This window comes from Arachis stenosperma, chromosome 9 (assembly GCF_014773155.1).
Source record: "Arachis stenosperma cultivar V10309 chromosome 9, arast.V10309.gnm1.PFL2, whole genome shotgun sequence".
In the NCBI taxonomy this organism is placed as follows: domain Eukaryota; kingdom Viridiplantae; phylum Streptophyta; class Magnoliopsida; order Fabales; family Fabaceae; genus Arachis; species Arachis stenosperma.
Genome location: NC_080385.1, coordinates 2,188,529 through 2,209,926, shown reverse-complemented (window position 1 = coordinate 2,209,926; position 21,398 = coordinate 2,188,529). Strand labels below are relative to the sequence as shown.

At 34.9% G+C, this 21,398-nt stretch overlaps 4 protein-coding genes across 23 annotated transcripts; 2 read left to right on the top strand and 2 right to left on the bottom strand.

Moving 5' to 3' along the window:
- Positions 1–460: 460 nt before the first annotated feature.
- LOC130947398 (heat shock 70 kDa protein 15-like) lies at positions 461–6,135 on the top strand. The gene is made up of 10 exons (XM_057876094.1): positions 461–597; positions 1,566–2,776; positions 3,054–3,284; positions 3,367–3,462; positions 3,561–3,785; positions 4,331–4,519; positions 4,613–4,759; positions 4,978–5,127; positions 5,208–5,338; positions 5,464–6,135. The coding sequence occupies exons 2-10, from the start codon at positions 1,607–1,609 to the stop codon at positions 5,654–5,656; spliced, it is 2,532 nt and encodes an 843-aa protein (XP_057732077.1). The 5' UTR covers positions 461–597; positions 1,566–1,606; the 3' UTR covers positions 5,657–6,135.
- A 503-nt stretch (positions 6,136–6,638) lies between these two features.
- On the top strand, positions 6,639–13,298 carry LOC130947280 (pentatricopeptide repeat-containing protein At1g03560, mitochondrial). Of its 13 annotated transcripts, none has more exons than XR_009072619.1 (7): positions 6,639–6,932; positions 7,469–7,585; positions 8,310–10,423; positions 11,887–11,978; positions 12,353–12,433; positions 12,495–12,537; positions 12,641–13,298. XR_009072619.1 is itself a non-coding variant. In XM_057875940.1 (3 exons), the coding sequence occupies exon 3, from the start codon at positions 8,512–8,514 to the stop codon at positions 10,405–10,407; it is 1,896 nt and encodes a 631-aa protein (XP_057731923.1). In that variant the 5' UTR covers positions 6,639–6,932; positions 7,469–7,585; positions 8,310–8,511; the 3' UTR covers positions 10,408–11,448. The 13 variants fall into 13 exon arrangements, 1 of the variants encoding a protein (XP_057731923.1); XR_009072616.1 differs by adding an exon at positions 12,113–12,254 and having other exon boundaries at positions 12,353–12,537; XR_009072620.1 differs by lacking the exon at positions 12,353–12,433.
- Positions 13,299–13,393: 95 nt separating this feature from the next.
- LOC130947282 (trihelix transcription factor ENAP1-like) lies at positions 13,394–15,481 on the bottom strand. The gene is made up of 2 exons (XM_057875942.1): positions 15,291–15,481; positions 13,394–14,746 (listed from the first exon to the last, which is right to left on the bottom strand). The coding sequence occupies exon 2, from the start codon at positions 14,729–14,731 to the stop codon at positions 13,484–13,486; it is 1,248 nt and encodes a 415-aa protein (XP_057731925.1). The 5' UTR covers positions 14,732–14,746; positions 15,291–15,481; the 3' UTR covers positions 13,394–13,483.
- A 1,208-nt stretch (positions 15,482–16,689) lies between these two features.
- LOC130951749 (uncharacterized) lies at positions 16,690–18,233 on the bottom strand. Of its 8 annotated transcripts, none has more exons than XM_057880459.1 (4): positions 18,069–18,196; positions 17,870–17,941; positions 17,385–17,637; positions 16,690–17,275 (listed from the first exon to the last, which is right to left on the bottom strand). In XM_057880459.1, the coding sequence occupies exons 3-4, from the start codon at positions 17,634–17,636 to the stop codon at positions 16,886–16,888; spliced, it is 642 nt and encodes a 213-aa protein (XP_057736442.1). In that variant the 5' UTR covers position 17,637; positions 17,870–17,941; positions 18,069–18,196; the 3' UTR covers positions 16,690–16,885. The 8 variants fall into 8 exon arrangements, with proteins under 8 accessions (XP_057736442.1, XP_057736444.1, XP_057736448.1 ...); XM_057880461.1 differs by having other exon boundaries at positions 16,690–17,248; XM_057880465.1 differs by having other exon boundaries at positions 17,385–17,527.
- Positions 18,234–21,398: the final 3,165 nt, after the last annotated feature.

Here is a 21,398-nt window from a genome sequence, read left to right as displayed (position 1 = left end):
TATCTATCTATGAAAGATAGTCATGTAGATAACCACTTTTGGAGTGAAACATCATTTGTTTTAATAAAATTTGTGATAAATAAAGAGCAGTTGATAAAAAGTATATGAAAACTCAAAAAATAATAAATATTTTACTATCCAAAATTATATTATTTTCATGCTCATGTGACAATAATGAAACATCCACCACAACTGTAAATAACAAAATATATGAACAATTCTATTTTATTTTATACTATTGACAAAATGATATACATGTTATTGAAGGTACTTTTTTATTTAAGGACTAATTAGTTCAAAATCAACATCTTAAAAAATGTAATTGTCAATTTATTCTATATTCTTATTGTTAATTCTTTCTTTAATTAATTAATAATCAAATAATATTCTATTAAAAAATCTTAAAAACCTAAACTAGAAAATTCTTAATTCTAATGTGTAGTACCAACTGAATCTTCAGTCTTCTCTTTACGCCTTTGGGAGCTGCCAATTGAAGTGGTATTTATAACACAGATTATTCCTGAACAAAATAACAGAACCTCACAAACCTCTTCTTTCTGTTCCTTCGTGGATCGCTACTTGCTACGCCATCGCCAGGTATAAAACCCTATTCCTTCATTTTCAGATTCACGTACCGTACTTTTATTTTCTAGATCTGTTCCTTATGCTTCATCTCGATGAATCTGTAATTGTTGTTCCTGTTCATTCGCAATTTCTCGATTTCAATTTCGTGTAGTTTCTTATCTCAATTTTGATGCAATAGTCTATTTTTGTATTTATCAGTGTTCTTCTTCCATTAATCGTTGATAGTACGTGTGTGTGGGGATTTGCTTTGCTGAATTTAGTTGTTTGTCTTAGTAATGGTATGCTGTATAATTCTAATGATCCTCCTATATACTAAATAGGGAAAGAAATAGATACAGTTACTATCTTGTAATCTTAAAGCATAATCAATTGTTTCTCCATTTAGTGTTTAGGAGGATTGATCAGGAAATTAAATCATTTTTCTTCATTTTATTAAATTATGGTTTGACCATTTGATTCTCCTTGTTATTTTATGCGTGCTGTTATGCACATCAATGTTTAGAAAATTGGATCAGATCACTCAGTTGAAGTAGTTTAGTATTGAACTGATTATCAGTTAAGTCTTTGTCTAATCATGGTTCAATAATATATGTGACCTACCAAATATGTTGCACACGTACAGAAGAATAGGGAAGGGAACAGAAGAACACATTTTATGTACAACTATGAAATCATAAATAATTAAGTGTGATTAAATTATATGATAAATATGTCTTTAATAATGTGCTAATTGTAGTCTTTTATCAAAGTATAACGAAAAGATATGAACAGGTAAAGATATATAAAGAGGCACGTGATTTGAATATATAGAGCATTAGTTGATTCTTTTGAGCTGTTAGCTGTTGTCTAAGGAATTTGATTTATCATTTCTTTTTACATTTTTGGTGCAACTATTTCCATTTATGCAAGTGAGATTTCTGTTTTTGTCTTCACCATGCTTCCCAGTTGTAAATGCTGATATTTGTATTTTTTTTGGGCAGATTTTCTTCTTGGCTGGCGGATCAAATTTTAGTTAGCAAAAATGAGCGTGGTGGGTTTTGATTTTGGCAATGAGAGCTGCATTGTTGCTGTTGCAAGGCAGAGGGGAATTGATGTTGTACTTAATGATGAGTCGAAGCGTGAAACACCTGCCATTGTGTGCTTTGGTGACAAGCAACGCTTTATTGGGACTGCTGGGGCTGCATCAACTATGATGAACCCCAAGAATTCTGTCTCACAGATGAAGAGACTCATTGGCAAAAAATTCTCTGATCCTGAATTGCAGCGGGATATCAAGTCTTTGCCTTTTAATGTCACAGAAGGCCCTGATGGATTCCCATTAATTCATGCACGCTACATGGGTGAAGTTAAAACATTTACACCTACTCAAGTATTTGGAATGATGCTATCAAATCTTAAGGAAATAGCCCAGAAAAATCTCAATGCTGCTGTTGTTGATTGTTGTATTGGAATCCCGGTTTATTTTACTGATATTCAGAGGAGGGCTGTCTTGGATGCAGCCACTATTGCTGGTCTGCATCCGCTTCGCCTGTTCCATGAAACAACTGCAACTGCCTTGGCTTATGGGATTTACAAGACCGATCTTCCTGAGAATGATCAGCTGAATGTTGCTTTTGTCGACATTGGACATGCTAGCATGCAAGTGTGCATTGCTGGCTTCAAAAAGGGACAGCTGAAAGTATTGGCTCACTCCTATGACAGGTCTCTGGGTGGTAGGGATTTTGATGAGGTTCTGTTCCATCACTTTGCTGAAAAATTTAAGACGGAGTACAAAATTGACGTTTTCCAGAATGCCCGGGCTTGTTTGAGGCTTAGGGCTGCTTGTGAGAAGCTGAAGAAGGTGCTTAGTGCAAATCCCGAGGCACCTCTGAATATTGAATGCTTAATGGATGAGAAGGATGTCAGAGGCTTCATCAAGCGCGATGAGTTTGAGCAACTAAGTCTCCCGATTTTGGAACGTGTGAAGGGACCTTTGGAGAAGGCACTAGCTGAAGCAGCTCTTACAATTGAAAATGTTCACATGGTTGAGGTGGTTGGTTCAGGATCTCGTGTACCAGCTATCAATAAAATATTGACAGATTTCTTCAAAAAGGAGCCTAGACGAACAATGAATGCTAGTGAGTGTGTTGCTAAGGGTTGTGCCTTGCAATGTGCAATTCTTAGTCCAACTTTTAAAGTACGAGAGTTTCAGGTAATATTTCCTTCTTTGAACTTTCTCTATTTTCACTCCAGAGGCACTCATGTAAACAATTTGTTGGGGAAATTTATTTGTTATTCTCTGAAGTGCTTACTCACGGTAAAACTCTGCAGGCCTTTAGGAATCATGAGTTTTATCTTCTTATTCTTCTTTCATAAAAAGGAACTTTTGCAATTATATTTGCTATGTCTCTGCAGTAAACTGTTCATACACCAAGACTAAGATTCCCTTCTCCATCCGGTATAACATTGTCTTATGTTTAACTGTGTAGGTCAATGAAAGTTTTCCTTTTGCAATTTCACTTTCATGGAAAGGTTCTGGACCAGATGCACAGGGAATTAGTGGATCAGATAATCAGCAAAGTAGCCTTGTTTTCCCCAAGGGCAATCCCATTCCTAGTATTAAGGCATTGACATTCTACAGGCCAGGAACATTCTCTATTGATGTACAGTATAGTGATGTGAGTGAACTGCAAACACCTGCCAAGATCAGTACATATACAGTAAGTTGTATTTGAAGTTTTTTTCTTGTTTCTGTAACATTTTCCCCCTTTTACTGGTCCTCTGACTCTCAAGTGCATGCAGATTGGTCCGTTCCAAACTACAAAAACTGAAAGAGCAAAAGTTAAAGTGAGAGTTCGTTTGAATTTGCATGGAATCGTAGCTATTGATTCAGCAACTGTAAGTGTAAAAGCTTTAGTGGTTTATTTTTCTCGTTTGACATGACTTCAGAGAGCATCTGCTCCTGTGATCTAATAACTTCTGCTTTCCTGTTTTAGCTATTGGAAGAGGAAGAAGTTGACGTTCCGATTTCCAAAGAATCAGCTGCAGAAAACACCAAGATGGATACCGATGAATCCCCTGCTGATGGTGCTGCTCCTCCAACCTCCAATGACACTGATGTTAACATGCAAGATGCAAAGGCTAATACTGATACCACTGGGCCTGAAAATGGTAGCCCTGAGACTGGAGAAAAGCCTGTGCAAATTGACACTGATACCAAGGTTTGTCCTGGTGAAAGGAATACACAAACATATGCGAGAAGCTTTCTGTTTTCAATTAATTTTGCATTCGTTAAATTTTGTGACACCGAGTTATTTATTTATTCTTAAAATTTTATAATTGTGGGTTTCTGTGGCTTCCAGCTGGAGCATTGACATTGTAGAACTAGCTGCTTATTTATATTGGTATCTACATCAAGAAGAGGATGTGCGATAGGTTTTTTAGGGGTTACTTTTGCATTGTTTAATTTAGTAGGATGTTGTTACCATATTTTTCTGTTCAACAATCTGAGAGAACATAATATACATGATAGTTTTGCAGATATGACCTTGAGTGTATGTGATTCTTTTTTTTTTTTGGTGGTATTTCCATCTGTTCACATAATATTGGAATCAACCTGCATGAAGTCACTTCGGATTAAAGTGAATCTTACACCTTATATTGATAATTTGCTATACTATCATGCATAATTAATCATAAAATATTGTTGTTGTCCAGCATGGTCAAATCGGTATTTATATGTGTGCCATGAATGTTGTTGGTACAGGCTCCAAAGAAAAAGGTTAAGAAAGCAAATATTCCTGTAGCAGAGGTGGTTTATGGAGCTATGGAACAAGTGGATCTCCAGAAAGCTGTAGAAAAGGAGTTTGAAATGGCTTTGCAAGATCGCGTGATGGAAGAAACAAAAGACAAGAAAAATGCCGTTGAGGCTTATGTTTATGAAATGCGGAACAAGGTGAGGCTTATCTTTTCTCTTTTCTTGCCCAATTTCAAGTACAAATGCCCATTATTTGATGTTACTGGAGTGACTTTTTTGTTACCATTTCAGCTTAATGACAAATATCAAGATTTTGTCACTGCTCCAGAGAGGGAAGATTTTACTGCTAGACTTCAGCAGGTGGAAGACTGGCTATATGAGGATGGTGAAGACGAAACTAAAGGCGTATATATTGCGAAACTTGAAGAACTTAAAAAGGTAGGAACCAAGAAGTTTGAGAGCTAGAGAAACCTGCTCGTCCCCCATTGAAACTGTAGAACTTAATAAAAAAATGGGGACCAGAAATTCCTTGTTGCTGCTACTTTCTTTGTTGTTAGACTTGGTTGTCACACATTCACATGAGCAGCAGGAACTATTTTTGTGTTTTTTTTTTTTTTTTAATTTTACAATCTTAGTGGAGTTTTGCAATATTGCAGCAAGGTGATCCTATTGAAGCTCGTTATAAAGAACACACAGAGAGGGGCACAGTAATTGACCAGCTCGAGTATTGTATAAATAGTTACAGAGAAGCTGCAATGTCAAGTGATCCCAAATTTGATCACATTGACATCAATGAAAAGCAGAAGGTAGTTGCTTGCTATTTTTCTTCCTTCCCGTGATTCTTCTATGGTTAACAACTTGACATCAATGACATCAATGTTTGTAGGTCCTAAATGAGTGTGTTGAGGCTGAAAACTGGCTTAGGGAGAAAAAGCAACAGCAGGAACCACTCCCAAAATATGCCAACCCTGTGCTCTTGTCTGCTGAAATAAGAAGGAAAGCGGAAGCTGTTGACAGGTATTTCTGGATTTGGTTTATTTCTTGTTATGCTTTGCTGTCTTCCAGTTTGTAAAACAAACATCTTGGCTGTTGGTCATTATTCCTTTTTAAATTATTCATTTTAATAATTATTTGTGTGACAGGTTCTGCAAGCCAATTATGACGAAGCCAAAACCAGCCAAGCCAGCTACTCCCCCAGCACAAGCAACAACCCCACCACAGGGTGGTGAGCAGCAGCAACCTCAGGGTGGTGCAAGTGCCAACACTAATGAGAATGCACGGAACAATGGTAGTGATATCCCACAAGAATCGATGGAGACCGAGAATAAGCCATAGAACACAGGGTCTTCATAATTATTGCTTGTTTATTGCGATCAAGTTCATTGAGTCAAAGACCAATTATTCTATTAATACCTTCTATATAAGCATGCTGATGGGACTTGGGAAGAGAAAGGTGGGTTTTGTGCCTTGTGCTTGAGTGGCTGCGCTGGGAGGTTTGGGTTTTGCACTCTCGCTTGGTTGGTTGGTTGATTGGTCAGGTTTTTAAGTACTTAATATTATGGTGATCTTTGAAATCCGGATTTTTTTTATCAAAGGGTTTTGAAGAGGATAATGTGCGGTCTGGATTCCCAAGCCCAAGGGGAATAGGCCAATTTTATGTACGATGTTGATTTCTAGAGGTTGAATTATAATGTTTGTTTCCCATTTTATAATTAATTTTCATTTTTAGTGACAATGTAACCTTTTATATCACCACGATTTTCCTTGTGTTTTAGTCTTACAAATAAAGAATGAATTGTTAGAAGTTAGTGCAATATTTATTGTTAAAACAAATGGTAGAATTTTTAGGTAATCGATTTGTATTTGTTGATGGGCTATGATCTGAAGTAGACAAGACCAAGAGTAAGTCGAGTAAAAACTCAATATTATGATGTTCTTTGATGTAAAGTAAAGGCTCAAGTTACTTAATTTGAAAGTCGACTCAAATTGGTTTTCAAACTTCTTTTCGGTGATTTAATTTAAGAGTTTAATTTTAATGTATTTATTCATTTATCTAATTTTGTTTTGGATAATCTTTTATGCAAGGAATGTAAAAGAAAAGTAAATATTTTTATTGGTGTGGCAACGTGATATGTAATTTGATATTTGTACAATTTTATTACATTATATTAAAGTTAAATTTCTAATTTCATATGTGAAATTAACTTTTATAACCAATCAAATCATATTTGGTATATTTTATCAAGAGAAATGCTAAAGATATTAAATTAAACGGCACCGTTTTGGTTTTAAAGAAAAAAAAAAAAAAACCCAACGTTCCGCCCTCACTCACCCCCTTCCCCCAACACCCCCTGTTCGTGAATCACTATCTCTGAACTCAAGCAAAGTTCAAAATCAACCAACCAAAACCCTACGTTCTCCCTGCAACGGTTCTGAGACAGTGTCGCCGCCGTCCGTGCTGTCGGCGCCTCCGCTCCTCTCTTGTAGCCCAGGCCCTCTCTTGTATCTCGGCGTCCTCCTTCCCGCTGTCCCCGTCCTCCCTGGCTTCTCTGTTCGAGGTTGGAGTAGCTCGCCGCCGTGTCGCCGCTCGCCGTTCGTGTCTCCACCGAAGGTTAGTGGCACTGCTTTCACTTCTTCGGTTCTTCTCTTCCTTTTATGCTCTGTTTGCTGATTTTTGAATGTGAAATTGTGAATGGATTAATGGAAATCAAATAATTGATTTTGTGCTGCTGCTCTTTTTTATAATTCCTGAAATTTTTGTTGAAATTTTCTTGTTGCTGCTAAAAATGGAAATCAAATCATTATTGAAATTTTTTGTTTAGCTTTATTGATTTCAGGTTTAGTGTGATTAGGGATTATTTGTTGCTGTTTTGTAATGTTTGTTGCTGAATGTTAAAAATGGAAATTAAATCAAATGCTGTTTGTTGCTGAATGATAATGTTTGTTGCTGAATGCTGAATGCTGAATGCTGTTGGTAGTATTAATTTTCTGCTGCTATTAATTTTCTGGCTGTGCTTCTGCTGCTGTGGGTTCTGGGTTCTGGTGTGCTGTGGTGTGTTTTGTGGCTCTGCTGTGTTGATCATCTTTCTCAATTGTCAATGTTCACTCTCCACTCTTCACTTGCGTTGTGTTGATCATCTTCCTCAGTTGTCAATGTTCTTTATCAGAACTGAGAAGGAAAATGGCAATCAAAAGGATTTCCACAGCGTCAGCGCGTGCTCACACTCGCAGGAACAAGAAAACTAACTCTTTTTCTGCCCTCTGGTACCTCTTCATCTTTCCTTCTATTTCTGCACTCCTTCATTGTATAGTAAGTCAACTCTTTGGATTACTGGCATAATTGAATTGGAGATTCAAGAGACGCATTTAATTTCTTAATACTTAAAATTCACCCTTAGTTTTGATCTAATTGTTTTGTTTAGTAGGAACTAATAGAATCTCTTCATGGCTTTATCATTGTTGTTTTCCAAGTTATACTAGTTTCTTGTAAGAGAATTAAAGCTAGCTAGTCTTGCCTTCCATTTTGCACAAATAGGCATATGTAAATAGGGCCATTTTATCAAAACTATAGTCACAATTAAGAAGTTTAATTTAATAGTATGTGATGCAGATATGCCTATGGTACATATATTTGAGTAGAAACGAAGTATTTGTACATTATAGCTTGCATATGTTGCGGAATAGGATAATAACAATTAAGAGTATCGAGTACTGATATACTTGTTCTCTCTCTTTAAAATGTTACTTTCTGTATTTACTGTTTTTAATTTAGCTTGGCATTCTCTCAGGACTTCTTGGAACAACGATTATAGTGTTGTTTATTGGGTTTCTTTCATTATATCATAGTATTAGATATCTTCACACTTTGTACTATTTGAATTGGCATTTCTTTCAATAGTCACTCACAAACTGCTTCTATATTATAGGAAGTTTATTTATAATTTATTTATTATTTTATTCTAAAACGGTTTTTTCGATTGAACTACAGTTAAATCGGTTGAATCAGTAAATCAGTAAACCAATGACTGGAGCGGTTCAATGACTGGTTCGGTTCTCAGAACCTTGCGGTCCAAACAAAATAGAATTCCCTAAACAAGAGATAGACTACAGTACAGACGCCAGATGCCGTTGAGAGTTGAGAAACACCAACTCTAACTAGCCAACCCTGCGTTTCTTCTTTGAATTCCCAGATGAGAAGCAGCAGCAGAATACTTGTAAAGCTCCTCAAACGACATTCACACACTGCCACGTCATCATCACGATTCTCCACTCCCCCTCCCCACGAAGTCGTCGAACCCTTCTACGACCTCTCAGACGTCGTCGTTTCAGCCTCCCGTGACCCTCCTTCCCCATCCCCATGGCTCCCCCAAATCCTCTCCCTCCTCGACGGTTCCCCTTCCATGGAATCCAACCTCACCTCCTTCTGCAACAAATTCCTCATCATTCTCTCCCCCAACTTCGTCTCCCACACCCTCCGCTCCCTCACCAACCAACCCCTCCTCGCCACGCGCTTCTTCCACTGGGCTCACTCTCAACCTAGCTATTCCCACTCCCTTCATTCCTACGTCTCTCTCATCGAAACCCTCTCCTTTTCTTCATCCTTCGATTCCACTGTGTTCCAGAACATTCTACAAGAATTCAAGTGCCGGAAGTTTAAATTAACTGCCGCCGCCGTTAACTCCTTGCTCAGGAGCTTTGCCGCGGTTGGCATGGTGGAGGAGCTGTTGTGGATGTGGCGGAACATGAAGGAGGATGGCCTTGAGCCGAGTTTGTATAATTTCAATTCGTTGATGAACGGATTGGTTAATGCCGGTATGGTGGAATCGGCGGTTAGGGTTTTCGAGGCGATGAGGGAGGTTAATGTGAGGCCGGATTCGGTTAGTTACAATACGGTTATTAAAGGGTATTGTAAGGTTGGGAAAACTAGGAAGGCCTTGGAGATGATTAGGGAGATGGAGGCTGGGGATGATGGTGGTAATGTGGGGCCGGATAAGGTTAGTTACATGACAGTTATGCAGGCGTGTTATGGCGAAGGGGATGTGGATTGTTGTGTGCGGCTTTATCATGAGATGAAGGAGAAGGGGTTGGTGGTTCCTCCGCATGCTTATAGTTTGGTGGTGTGTGGACTTTGCAGGCAAGGGAAGGTTGTTGAGGGTCTCAATGTGTTTGAAGAGATGAGAAGGGATAGTTGCGGAGCCAATAAGGCGGTGTACACGGCGTTGATTGATGGTTATGCGAAGACTGGGAATGTTGACGGGGCGATGAGGTTGTTTGAGAGGATGAGACAGGAGGGGATTAAACCGGATGAAGTTACTTATGGGGCGATTGTTAATGGTTTGTGTAAGGGTGGGAGAGTGGAGGAAGCTTTGGGTTATTTAGAGTTTTGTAAAGAGAATGGTGTTATGGTGAATGCGGTATTTTACTCGAGTTTGATTGATGGCCTTGGGAAGGCTGGGAGAGTTGATGAAGCCGAGAAGTTGTTTTATGAGATGGTTGATAAGGGGTGCCCCCCGGATTCTTATTGCTATAATGCACTTATCGATGGATGGTGTAAAGATGGGAGGATTGATGAAGCATTGGCACTGTTTCAACGGATGGAGGAGGAAGGTTGCGAGCAGACTGTGTATACGTATACCATACTTATCAGTGAGCTTTTTAAAGTGCACAGGAATGAAGAGGCATTGAAATTATGGGACATGATGATAGATAAGGGCATAACACCAAATGTTGCTTGCTTTAGGGCTCTTTCAATTGGACTCTGTCTTTCGGGCAAGGTAGCGAGAGCTTGTAAGATCTTGGATGAGCTGGCACCCATGGGGATTGTTCTTGAAACAGCTTATGAAGACATGATTAACGTGTTGTGCAAAGCCGGACGGGTGAAGGAAGCCTGCAAGTTAGCTGATGGGATTGTGGACAGAGGTAGAGAAATTCCTGGAAAAGTTAGAACATTGATGATTAATGCGTTGAGGAAGGCTGGTAATGCAGATTTGGCTATAAGGCTGATGCATAGCAAGATTGGTATTGGGTATGACCGGATGCGTAGTGTTAAAAAGAGAGTGAAGTTCCAAACCCTTATTGGCAGCTGACTCTGTTTTTCGCCAGGTATTGCACCTTCAAAATTGACAAAGGTCAAAGCTTGTATATGTATGGAAGTATAGCCATGCCTGGTTGTTGCGTTGTTAGTGAACTTAACTGTTTGTTGATACCAGGAACTATTATTAATTGACTGGGTTGGGATGGTTAAATTCAGGATCTAATATTTCATGTTCAACCCAGGCGATTCATGTAACATGAGTCTTGGTTACATCTCTTTAGGTACACGAACCTTGGTTAGTAACTTTACAAGATTAGAATGTCGATAGTTGTGGCGACCGGCAACCTATTTGTCACCACTGCTGCAGGTTTTGCTGCATCATATTTATTGTATTATACAAAATCAAGTTTCGTGGAAGGTGGAAGCTTTTGCCGGCAGCATTCTTTGCCTGCATTTTCCCATCTAAATGCATTGATAACATGTGCACTAAATCATTGATTATGTGATATATGTCATTAGTTAGTTACTTGTATGTAAGGTGAGAGAAAATCAGTTGAGAAACTAGCGGGGTTTTGGTGAGTTTTGAGGAGAAAAAGGAGAGAAGCTCTTGAATGAGCCTCTCATCCCTGTATTTAATTCAGGTTCTTGATTCATGTTGACTAATATCTTATTCAATAAACATATTTCTTACATTTTTTTAATACTGCTCTTCAGTCTCTGAACTAACTTCATCATTGTTAGATTCTTATAATAGCACTACAATATGGGACCAAAATGCAAATGGCGCAAGAAATCTTTCATACATTGAAAAAAAAAATTGTACAGAACAAAACTAATTTCTTTGGCACTCCAAATTTCCAAATCCTAACTTGCAAGTACACCTTGTAGCATTCAAATTAACAAAGTTGACCCCCTTTTCACATGACTAACTAGAAGAGGAAAGGCTCAACATGAAAAAAGGGTAGAGAGGGTAGTTTTTTATGGCGAACAAGAACAAAGAAAAGTCATTGTCATGTTACATATAACGATATTCAATTTGCATGTTAAATACTCTTCAAAAGTAATTCATGTGAACCAATGAGATGTACTTGGTCCCCCCCCCCCCCCCCCCTTTTTTTTTTTCATTTTCAGTACTTTAGGGCAGAATTGTTATTTGGTTTCATTTTCTATCTTTCATTATTGATTTTATATCTTACATGCTAATAAAAGATTTTTGCAATTTCCTTTTTAATATCCCCCTCTTATGTGAATACCAGGTGAAGAATTTTGCCCATTAATGTATAAAATTGAGTCACTTCTTGAAGAAGAATAAAAGACCTTGCATCAAATCCATAGCACTCATGAATTTTGTGTGGAGTATTGGTGTTTCATATCACTGCATGTTTGATAACCAATACTAATTAGTTTGACCCAATTTCTTGACTTTTATTTTTAATTAGAACAAAAAATAGAACATCAGTCTTATGGTCGTGCCATCAAGTATTGATGATTAATTCCTCAACTACCAACTTACTTTTGAATTCTCCATCAGTCTTATGTCCATGCCATCCAGTTGGATGATAAGATGGTCTTTGATTTGGTTGAAAGTGGAAGTATCTCATAAACCAACCTTCATTTAGGAAGGTACTCTTCGTTAATAATGAATTCTATTTTCTTGCAAATCCTTTCATGAATTTTTGGAGGCTGTTTGACCACATCCAATTGTTTATATTCTATAACTATCTGTGATATTGTCTTCGGGTTTTTCTATATGTAAGGGAGTTGAACAATTTCGACAAGCTTTGGATATTTCATCACAATGTGTGCTTGCACAATATGAACTTGCTTTTGGGGCTCCTTTGTTTAGCAAAAGATTGCATGAAGTTGGGACCATTTATGTGGGGGGCTTCTTTGTTAGAGGTTTTATAGAAATTGTTTGGATGCTGTGGCATTCGTTTTTAAGTTCAAATAAAATCTTCCATTTAAGCAACTTTCAGTAACCCTTGAATTGACTGCAGGAAGCATCTGAGGTTGCAAGAGCAAGTGCTTATTCTGTTAGGAATGTCTCATGTATTGGGAAATTATATGTTGATGTTCAGGTATCATTTGTTTTGTTAGTATTAAAAGGATTTCTTTGTTTTCAACATTTTATATTTTCAGGCATATGTTGGTGTCATGGCATGGACGTGGATCTTCTTCTCTGGTAATAGATTATTCAATGATGTCTTATTTTCAATTTCTGGATGGCCTATCATTGTTAGTTTCATACTTATGAACTGATTTTTGCTGAGATTCAATATTAACAGAGGCCAATTCTCCTTGAAGATTGAGTGTGCCTTAAATGCTCCATTAAAGAGTTGTGTAAGACATGATTCAGGAACTAGATAAGAACATTCAGAAAATATACTGCAGCATTGCTATCGGTTGCATTGCTGAGGCTTGCTTGGATTGACCGACTACCCTTGCCAGATATATGAAAAGTAGTCTGAAAGAAGTTTACATGTCAAAGATAGGTAGTTAATGCAGTTATGTGTATTTCAGTTTATATGTTTATGCCTAGCTATGAAGATGGAAACTAATAAGCTAAAGCCTTATCTCGGCTGTCAAACCCGTGAGTTGTAATTATTGAACCAAATAATTTTGACAGTTGCAATTTGGTTTTGAAAATTGCACCAGACAATAATACTACTACTTTTCATAAGTCAAAAGTTAAAAAAAGTTACTTCTAAAGTTTCCCAAACGGGCCCTAAGAGTTATAATACCAGGAAGTTCATTACCACGGAGGTATGACCTTCGTTATAAAGTAGCCCGCGCGTATGCGCGAGTCATACACTAGTTGCATAAAATTGACACACAAGTTTATATAAAAAAGCAATAATACATGAATTAGGTGTTCTTTGATCCAAACACATAAAAATGCATAATTAAAAGAACAAATAAGTAGTTGATATAGATTAGACAGCTATTGAACACAACGGAACATCCATCCATCCTGTTCTAGTTTCAAAGATATTGCAACAATAATGGCAAAAAGCATGGATCATAAATCACAAGAAAAATTGGAAGGGGAAAAATGTTTCAAATATAATGTTAATGTAGCAGAGTATGTCACATAACAATGTTACAGAACATCAAATGCCACCCTTACACTAGTCATCATTCTCCTTCTCATCATCATCTCTCTGATGTAGTTTTGAAATTTCACTCTGAACTCTCTCTAGGATCTGCCTCTTTTGTGTTTCAAGATCCTTATGGAACTCCATCCTCATCTTTTCCAGTTCCACCATATGCTGCCTTCTACTGTTCTCAATCTTCTCATATATCTCGCCGAATTTCTGAATGGAATTAGCAAGCAATCTGAATGAGGATGCATCATCGTTGCTGTACCTTGCATACCTTCTTTTCTTATGTTTATGTCCATTTGAACCTTGTTCGCCAAAGGATTCAGAATTCCCAGGACTATCCCTCATCTGATCAAACCCATTTCCGCGGTTCAAATAGACTCGAGGATTCGTAAACACATATTCTCCGGAGTCCAAACCACATGAGAGACCTGGTTGCTGCACTGGAGAGGACATCAGCTTATCCATCCTCTGAAAATAAACCCAGTTGCAAGTTCCACTACCCATTTTCTCTGATTTAGCCTTCTCCTTCTTGTACTTCTTCTTCAAGGTATCTAACCGGTTTCGACACTGAGCATCTTTCCTTTCAATCTTGGAAACTTTTGATACCTTCTCTGCAACTTCTTGCCATTCCTCAGACCGAAGACTCTTCCTCCCATGTTGAAGAAACTTATCACCCCAAGCATCAAGAAGAACGAAAGTTTCGCGCTCGGTCCAATCAGTAAGGGAGTTCCTACCACCAGAAGATGGTTTAGGGGTTGAAGGAGCCGCAGCCGATGGCGCTGGTACCCGGGGTGCAAATTCATAAGCTGAAATCAAACTCTTCAGCTTTCGCTTTTTCGGGTGCCACTCCATATCATCATCAACCTTCATGCTATATATTTTCGGCTTAGCATCATCATCATCTTCCTCATCCTCCTCATCATCCTCCTCCTCGCCATCATCATTGTTACCACCAATTTCATCCCCATCCCTGTCTTCATCATCACCTTCCTCAACATTGTTGGGGACAGCATTCCTTTGGGAATCAACATCATCACCATCATCATGATCTTCTTCTATTATCTGTTCTTCATCTTCATCTTCTTCATCCTCCTTCTCCTCCTCATTATCATTGGCATTGTCATTATGTTCCACAAAATCATTTGCACCTGGCTGAAGATACTGAGAAGTCCGAACCGGAAGTCTCCTATGACTCAGATAGCCATAACCCTGGTGATTAACACCATATGGGTTAGAGGGATACCTTAGATCATCATCCTCAGTTCCATCCATTTAGAAAACAATAACCTCCAATTGCAAGGAAATAAAAACAAGAGAACAAATATTTCCCTCAATTATTACTTTTTTCTTTTAAAAGAAAAAATTCCAAACTTTGAACAATAAAATTGTCAATTAACAACTCATATTTGGACACAACATTTGAACATATGTTACATATCCCAGGTTTTATTCCCAAAATCCAATCCCTCCAGGTAAATAGATTCTTATTCCAGATTCAACTAAGGTTCAATAATTTATTGAAAAAGAAAAAAACATATATCTACCATGAAATAAACTTATCCTTTGTTTCTAATATGGAAACTGTGAAGCTTAATTGGCACAAATCAGTAATGCAGGGAGAAAAAGAAAAATGCTTCAACCTCTCAATTCCCAATTATTTTGCATCTTTCATTTCACAACTTAAATCATCATAGATATAAATAGGGATGATACCCAGAGAGTAAAAAAAAAAATTGATTGAACTGAAAAGGAAAGTAGAAATATTTTAAAGAGACAAATAATTCAGAAGCTCAAATCAAATTAAAAGAAAATGAGGAGACATGACTCTTACCTAAAAGAAGGGCAATTTTTCCATAAACGGAAAAGAAAACAAGGAAAACAGAATTCAAATTCACAAACTTTTCCCTCTGAAGTGATTGCAAAGGATGCAAAGTTTGTAAATTTCAAAGAGAATGAAGAGCAAAATCGAATATTGAAGAAAAGAAATGACAAGAAAATGGGTAGAGAGAGAATAGGTGAACTGAAAAAAGCAGAAGCAGGTGCAGAGTATAGAACTACAGATACTATATAGATAGAAAATAGTTGCTGCTAATGTACGCCTCATGTGTTCACACTTGCTATATTTCATTTTATTATTTTTTCAGTTATTACTTATTAATAAAATGATATCTGAAAATTTACATTACTTATAAAAATAATTTTAACATTACTATATAAAAAATTTTAATATACATGAATAATATCATATTCCAATATATTATATCTAATTTTTAATTTAACACTGTTTGGATCAACAATTTTCTTAATTGGAGTCAACACATTGATTAATTATTAGGTCGGCGGCGATTCATCAATCAATTGGTTTTGGATTTTTTTTTATTGTTATTATTATTTTTCTTTATTAGTCATGGATTAATATTTTAATATCAATGTTTAGAACGAATCATTCTAAATGGGTGTCCCACATCTAAAGTGGCCCATTTCAGTGATTTGCAAGTAAGATACGTACATTGGCCACAATATACCAAAAAGAAGAATTCAACTTTTGTAGCTCTTTTACTGTTTCTTGCTCAAATAATTTCTAAAGAATATATTTAGGAATACGTTATTTTCGTGTTGGCATTTATATTTTTAAGAATATAGTATAAGTGTATAACTATTCTAAAAGGTGATACTACAATGAAAACTTTATAATTGTTTTCATGTGAAAATATTCTCTTTTGACCTTTGGATAATGGATTGGATAGTTAGATTTTGATATTTATAAAAGTGTTGTTTTTGTTTAAAATGTGGCTAAATAAATAAATCACACTTTCAAACAAAGTATCTTCATGAAAAGATGTTTTTGCCATCTTCATTTGAGTCGTTGCCATTCTAAAATGCCTCCAATAATTTCAACTCAGAAAATTATTCAACAACCAATCAAATATGTTCTACGGAAAAGTCTAGGGGGCCAGCAGTTTTATTGAATTTTGGCCAGCATGTAACCAGCAGGGGAAGGTGAGCCATTGAATGAAATCTCATATCAATCTCACACCATCAAATCATCATTGATAGCTAGTTAATGGCTAACAATCACAAAAATTGCTGGCCCCCTAGCATTGCTCTATGTTCTACATATAAGCATTTAAGTCTATAAAATTTCATCAAATTTTCAATTAAAACATGATCCTTATACTATAGAAAATTGTACTTTGTGCATTATTATCAACAAAATTGTGCTTCCTAATTTAAGTTGAATCATTTTTTCATTTGTTGTAACATTTACTCATGTTTGGGTTCTTTCCACATATTGGGGGAGTAAAAACAAACTTCATAAGTATGATATGTCAAATCTAATACCTAATCAAACCCGCTACAAGGGCTAGCTATGAATTCATGAAAAAAAGCATTGATTCAAGTCACTTTTGTGCCCAAAACATGGAGTTAAGAAGACTGGTTAAGAATCACAGAGACAAATTCAGATCTGTCTAATGGTGCAACTGTGAAAATGCTGTCAAGCAAGTTCTTGTTCATCACAATGGTAACGGCAGCCCTCATCCTTTGTTCAACATTCAAACCATCAATGCCTTTCAGGAGTGAATTTAGATTCTGTGCTCGTTCGGATAGCTCTTTCTCAAGCTTGAAGCAAGAAATGAATTCACTTACAGCGTTTGCTAATTGCTCCTGAGAGCTATGGATCATGTTGATTGTTTCATTTACTGTGTTGAGCACATTTACATCACCATTGTGAGCTCTTTTTCTTTTCTTGTTTGCTTGGATAGTAAAGGCAGAAGAAGCTGTATCATCCTGAGATGTATTCTCAATTTCAGGCACCTAGAAGTTCAAGAATAAATTCAACTTGATAGAAGATAGCCGAAAAAAAACAGGGATCTGAACCACAGAATCAGAGATTCTCTCAATCAATTTGATTATATATTTATACCTGAGAATCAGCTTCATGTTCAGCTTCTACTTCACCAACACTTGAATCTGAATCCGAATCCGAATCCGAAGCCATTGCTATTTGACTACTACGATTCAACTTCCTTCTCTTCTTTTTCTTCTTGAAATGCTCTACAACCAATTCTAAACAAGTTATTAGGACCTTCATGGTAAGACAATTCAGCATATGCAACTGCACAATGAACATTGCAATAATTTTCTCCTTCTTGTTTCGCAAAGTTTGATCATCCATGCTGTGAAAATACCAAAAAGCATAATCTCAAATTTCAGATGAGAAAACGCATTAACTTTTAACATATTAGCTTAAATTGTTCAACATTACATCCCAAACTAAGAAATTATCATCCAAAAACAATTATGAAACAATTACAAAGCAATCTAAATTCTAAACCTATATACACATATAACCAAAGCAACATGAAAAACAAAAATACATGGAGATTTATGCAAATTCAGAATTCTAACCCTATGATTGCACAGAATGTGGATTTCGTACTCCAAATTTCGCCAACGATTGCGTTACGTACCACTCTTAATCTGTAATTGATTGAGTTTCCATAAAAAATTTTCACTGTGTTGCATCTACGTGTATTCACTTGCATTTTATCGTTATATGAATATTTTAAAAAACAAATGAACGAACCAAAGAAAGTTAAGGAATCACCTTATCGCCGTCGAAGGTCACCGGAGAAGTGGTTCCGTCGTCCGCTTTTGTCGTCGATTGTAAGAAGGAAGAGACGAAATGGGAGTGGAGAGGTCAACAGTGAAAAGAAAATGGGATTTTGAGCGTTTAGTTTTTTTTTTTTCATTTCTAGTAATTTTTGTTTTTTAAATTTTATGCAAAAGAAGTGAATACAGATGGTGAAAATTTTTTTTCCTAATAGAGAAGACGAAAATTTAATACACACTAAACAGAATTTATTATTTTTTACATTTTGTTTGTGAAATTTTATGAATTCTTCTTCATTTTTTTAGCAAAATACTACTCACACTCAAAATTAGTCATGTCTTTTTCTAATTATTGCAAGAAATGTGGGATGCGAAATACACCACACTTAATAGTAATTTTATTCGCAAATATTTAATATGATTTAATCCGTTCGGATATGGTTAATAATTCAATTTGCAACGAATTATGTTAATAGTTATGGATTTAAGCTAAATCTAATTTGATCAACTCGCACCATTAAATATTATAGTATGTAATTAAAAATTATTATACATATATAATAAATTTAATAAAAATTAAATTTATATTCTATCCTATTTTTTGTTTGGTTTTTTTATGATATCTCTCAATCCAACGGATCTAAACTATATTTAAAAGTCTATCGTTGATCAATGAATTACAGCATACACAAAGCAGGATTTAAACCTCTAACATTTACTTAAGCGGACGAATAAACTGACCACTCGATCAATCCTAGTTGATTTATCTTACCTTATTTATTATAAACCTTATATATATAATCTTGATGTGGCCAAGTGCAGGCTTCTCGCCCAACTGTAGCCCATATTCATGCATAACTCCACCTAGTTTCAATTTAGGATTTAAATCGTCTAAAGTTTGAATTTTACTTTAAAGAGTAAAGTGTAATCTTCTATCTTTAAATAATTTTCTTTTATATTTATTTTTGGCTCCACTTATAAAATTAATAGTGAAAAATTACACTTTACTCTTTAAAGTGAAATTCAAACCAAGGTAGAGAAAATCGAGATTTTACGTGAAATCGAAAAAGTAAATAAAAAACGTAAAACGTAAAATCTTAACAAGATTTAAATCGTAAAATCGTCAGATTTAGTACAAATTTCGTAAAATCGATAAACTCATTTAAAATCGTAATATCGGAAGATTTTAAGAATTAAATCGAGATTCTAGCTACTATGATTCAAACCTTAGAGGATCTAAATCTCAATTTGGGCATTCTACCGTTTAATGTTCAATATTCAAAATTTTCAGTCGTAATACACCTGATGTCGATTCTTCAACACAAACTTCATGGTTCATGCTCAGCACCATAGTCATTATTTTTATGACAAATAAACTTTTAAAAATTCATGTTTTTGAATAGATTAATTTTAAAAAAATATATTAATAATTTTTTTTATAATAATAAATATAGATAAATGTATTTAAATTAAAATTTTTTATTCTAATCATAAAAATTAATTTAAAAATAATATATTTATATCTGTTATTAGTTATTACTAAAATATTTTATTAATATTTTTTTTAAATTAATTTGTCCAAATTTTAAATTTTCAAGAATTTATTTATTATTTTATTTTTAATCCTATGTCTTTAAAACTTGAGTTTCGTCAATCATTTCATAAAGTTTTATATACTAGAAACCCCAAAATCAACCTAGAGCAATATTAGAATCTAGGAAAATTAAAAAATTATTACTAATTTTATCAATGAGATACTACAAGATTTTTTATTCGTTCTTTAAACTTTTGCCTTTTCTCTTGCAGACAAAGTTTATTTATTCTCTTTTTTTTGTTTTTGTTTTGTTAGAGAATCTCGTCTATTACTTGTTTTGACCTTCAACATCTTCTACAGAATCTTTCTTATCATAATGGAATATATCTTTCTTCGGGGAAAAAATAAATTAAAGACGAAGAAAAACTATAAAGATGTTGCTTCACTGCTATAACGTTTTATCTTACCATTACATTTCTTCATGAAGTTAACAAACTCTAAATCTTAGTATTTAGATCAGAGCGAGGTTAAGCTTCTTTTAATATACTGTTTATATATAAAAAAACGATTAAAAAACAATATGTGAAGGAAAAATATGTTGAAAACAAAGTGATTATATTTTAGTAGAAACTGGCATGTAGTTATTTTTATAGAAATTGATAGTCAATAATTATTAAATAATAATTTAATTAAATTTATTAAATTATCTAATAATTTTTAACTATCAATTTTACATAAACACAATTGCACGTGAGAATATGCCTTATATTTTATATGAACTATTATTTTTTAATGTATTTATAATGCTGTGGTATTACATAAAACATTTTGGCATATGAGGTGGCATCACAACCTTCACGGATTAAGGATAAAGCTATCCAAGCCAATGTGCTTACTTGTCCTGTTTTCAATGGCCAAAACTATATATAAAAGAATGATGATCCCAATTAGGGCACGTGAAAAATTCAAAATTGAAAGTTTGTAACAAAATCCAATTTCATACAAGTAGTGATGAGAAATTATATATACTTTGCGGTAAAATATTGACCTTAGGATTTTATTTTTGGCTTCCTCTTTATACCGTAAAAAGTACCATTTGATTTGAAGCATCTAAATCTTTGGACACACACTAAAAATGTACCAAAAAACAGAACTATGAGCATTATTAATTTCAATTACGATTATGCTACACATAAGTATGAATTAGTTAGTAAATTAGTTATTTATATAAATTATATATTTAAAAATAAATTAAGTTAATAATTAATTTTTTGTATATATGTAATATTTTTTTTTCAGCATTTTTGTTTCACTTAGATAAGAATTATTGTGTTATTTATCATGTGTGGAAATTAGTGCCTTCTATTTTATTATAGAAACTCAAAATAAATTGCTTGAGAGAAGTAAGAAAGAAGAATAGAGAATAAAGAAGGAACAGTTGCAACGTGTACAAATAGAAAGAACTTTTATTGACTAGAGAAACTAATAAACTATTGTTTTTGAATGCATTTAATAAGTCAATTACAAATCTCAACCAACCTACCAAAATAAAAAATAAGACTATTTTTTATACTAAACAGATATAATTGAATTTAACAAGAATTTGTTAAGTAAATCATGACCATTTTTATATTGTAGATTCTATTTTTACTACTTAAAAAGACTGATCTTCAATATCTATTGATTCCACTTAAGAGATAGTAGCACACAATTATAGATGTTTAAAAATATTTTTATTGTATCGTAATTTAAAATATTATATAATTAAATATTTTTATATTAATTTCTTAT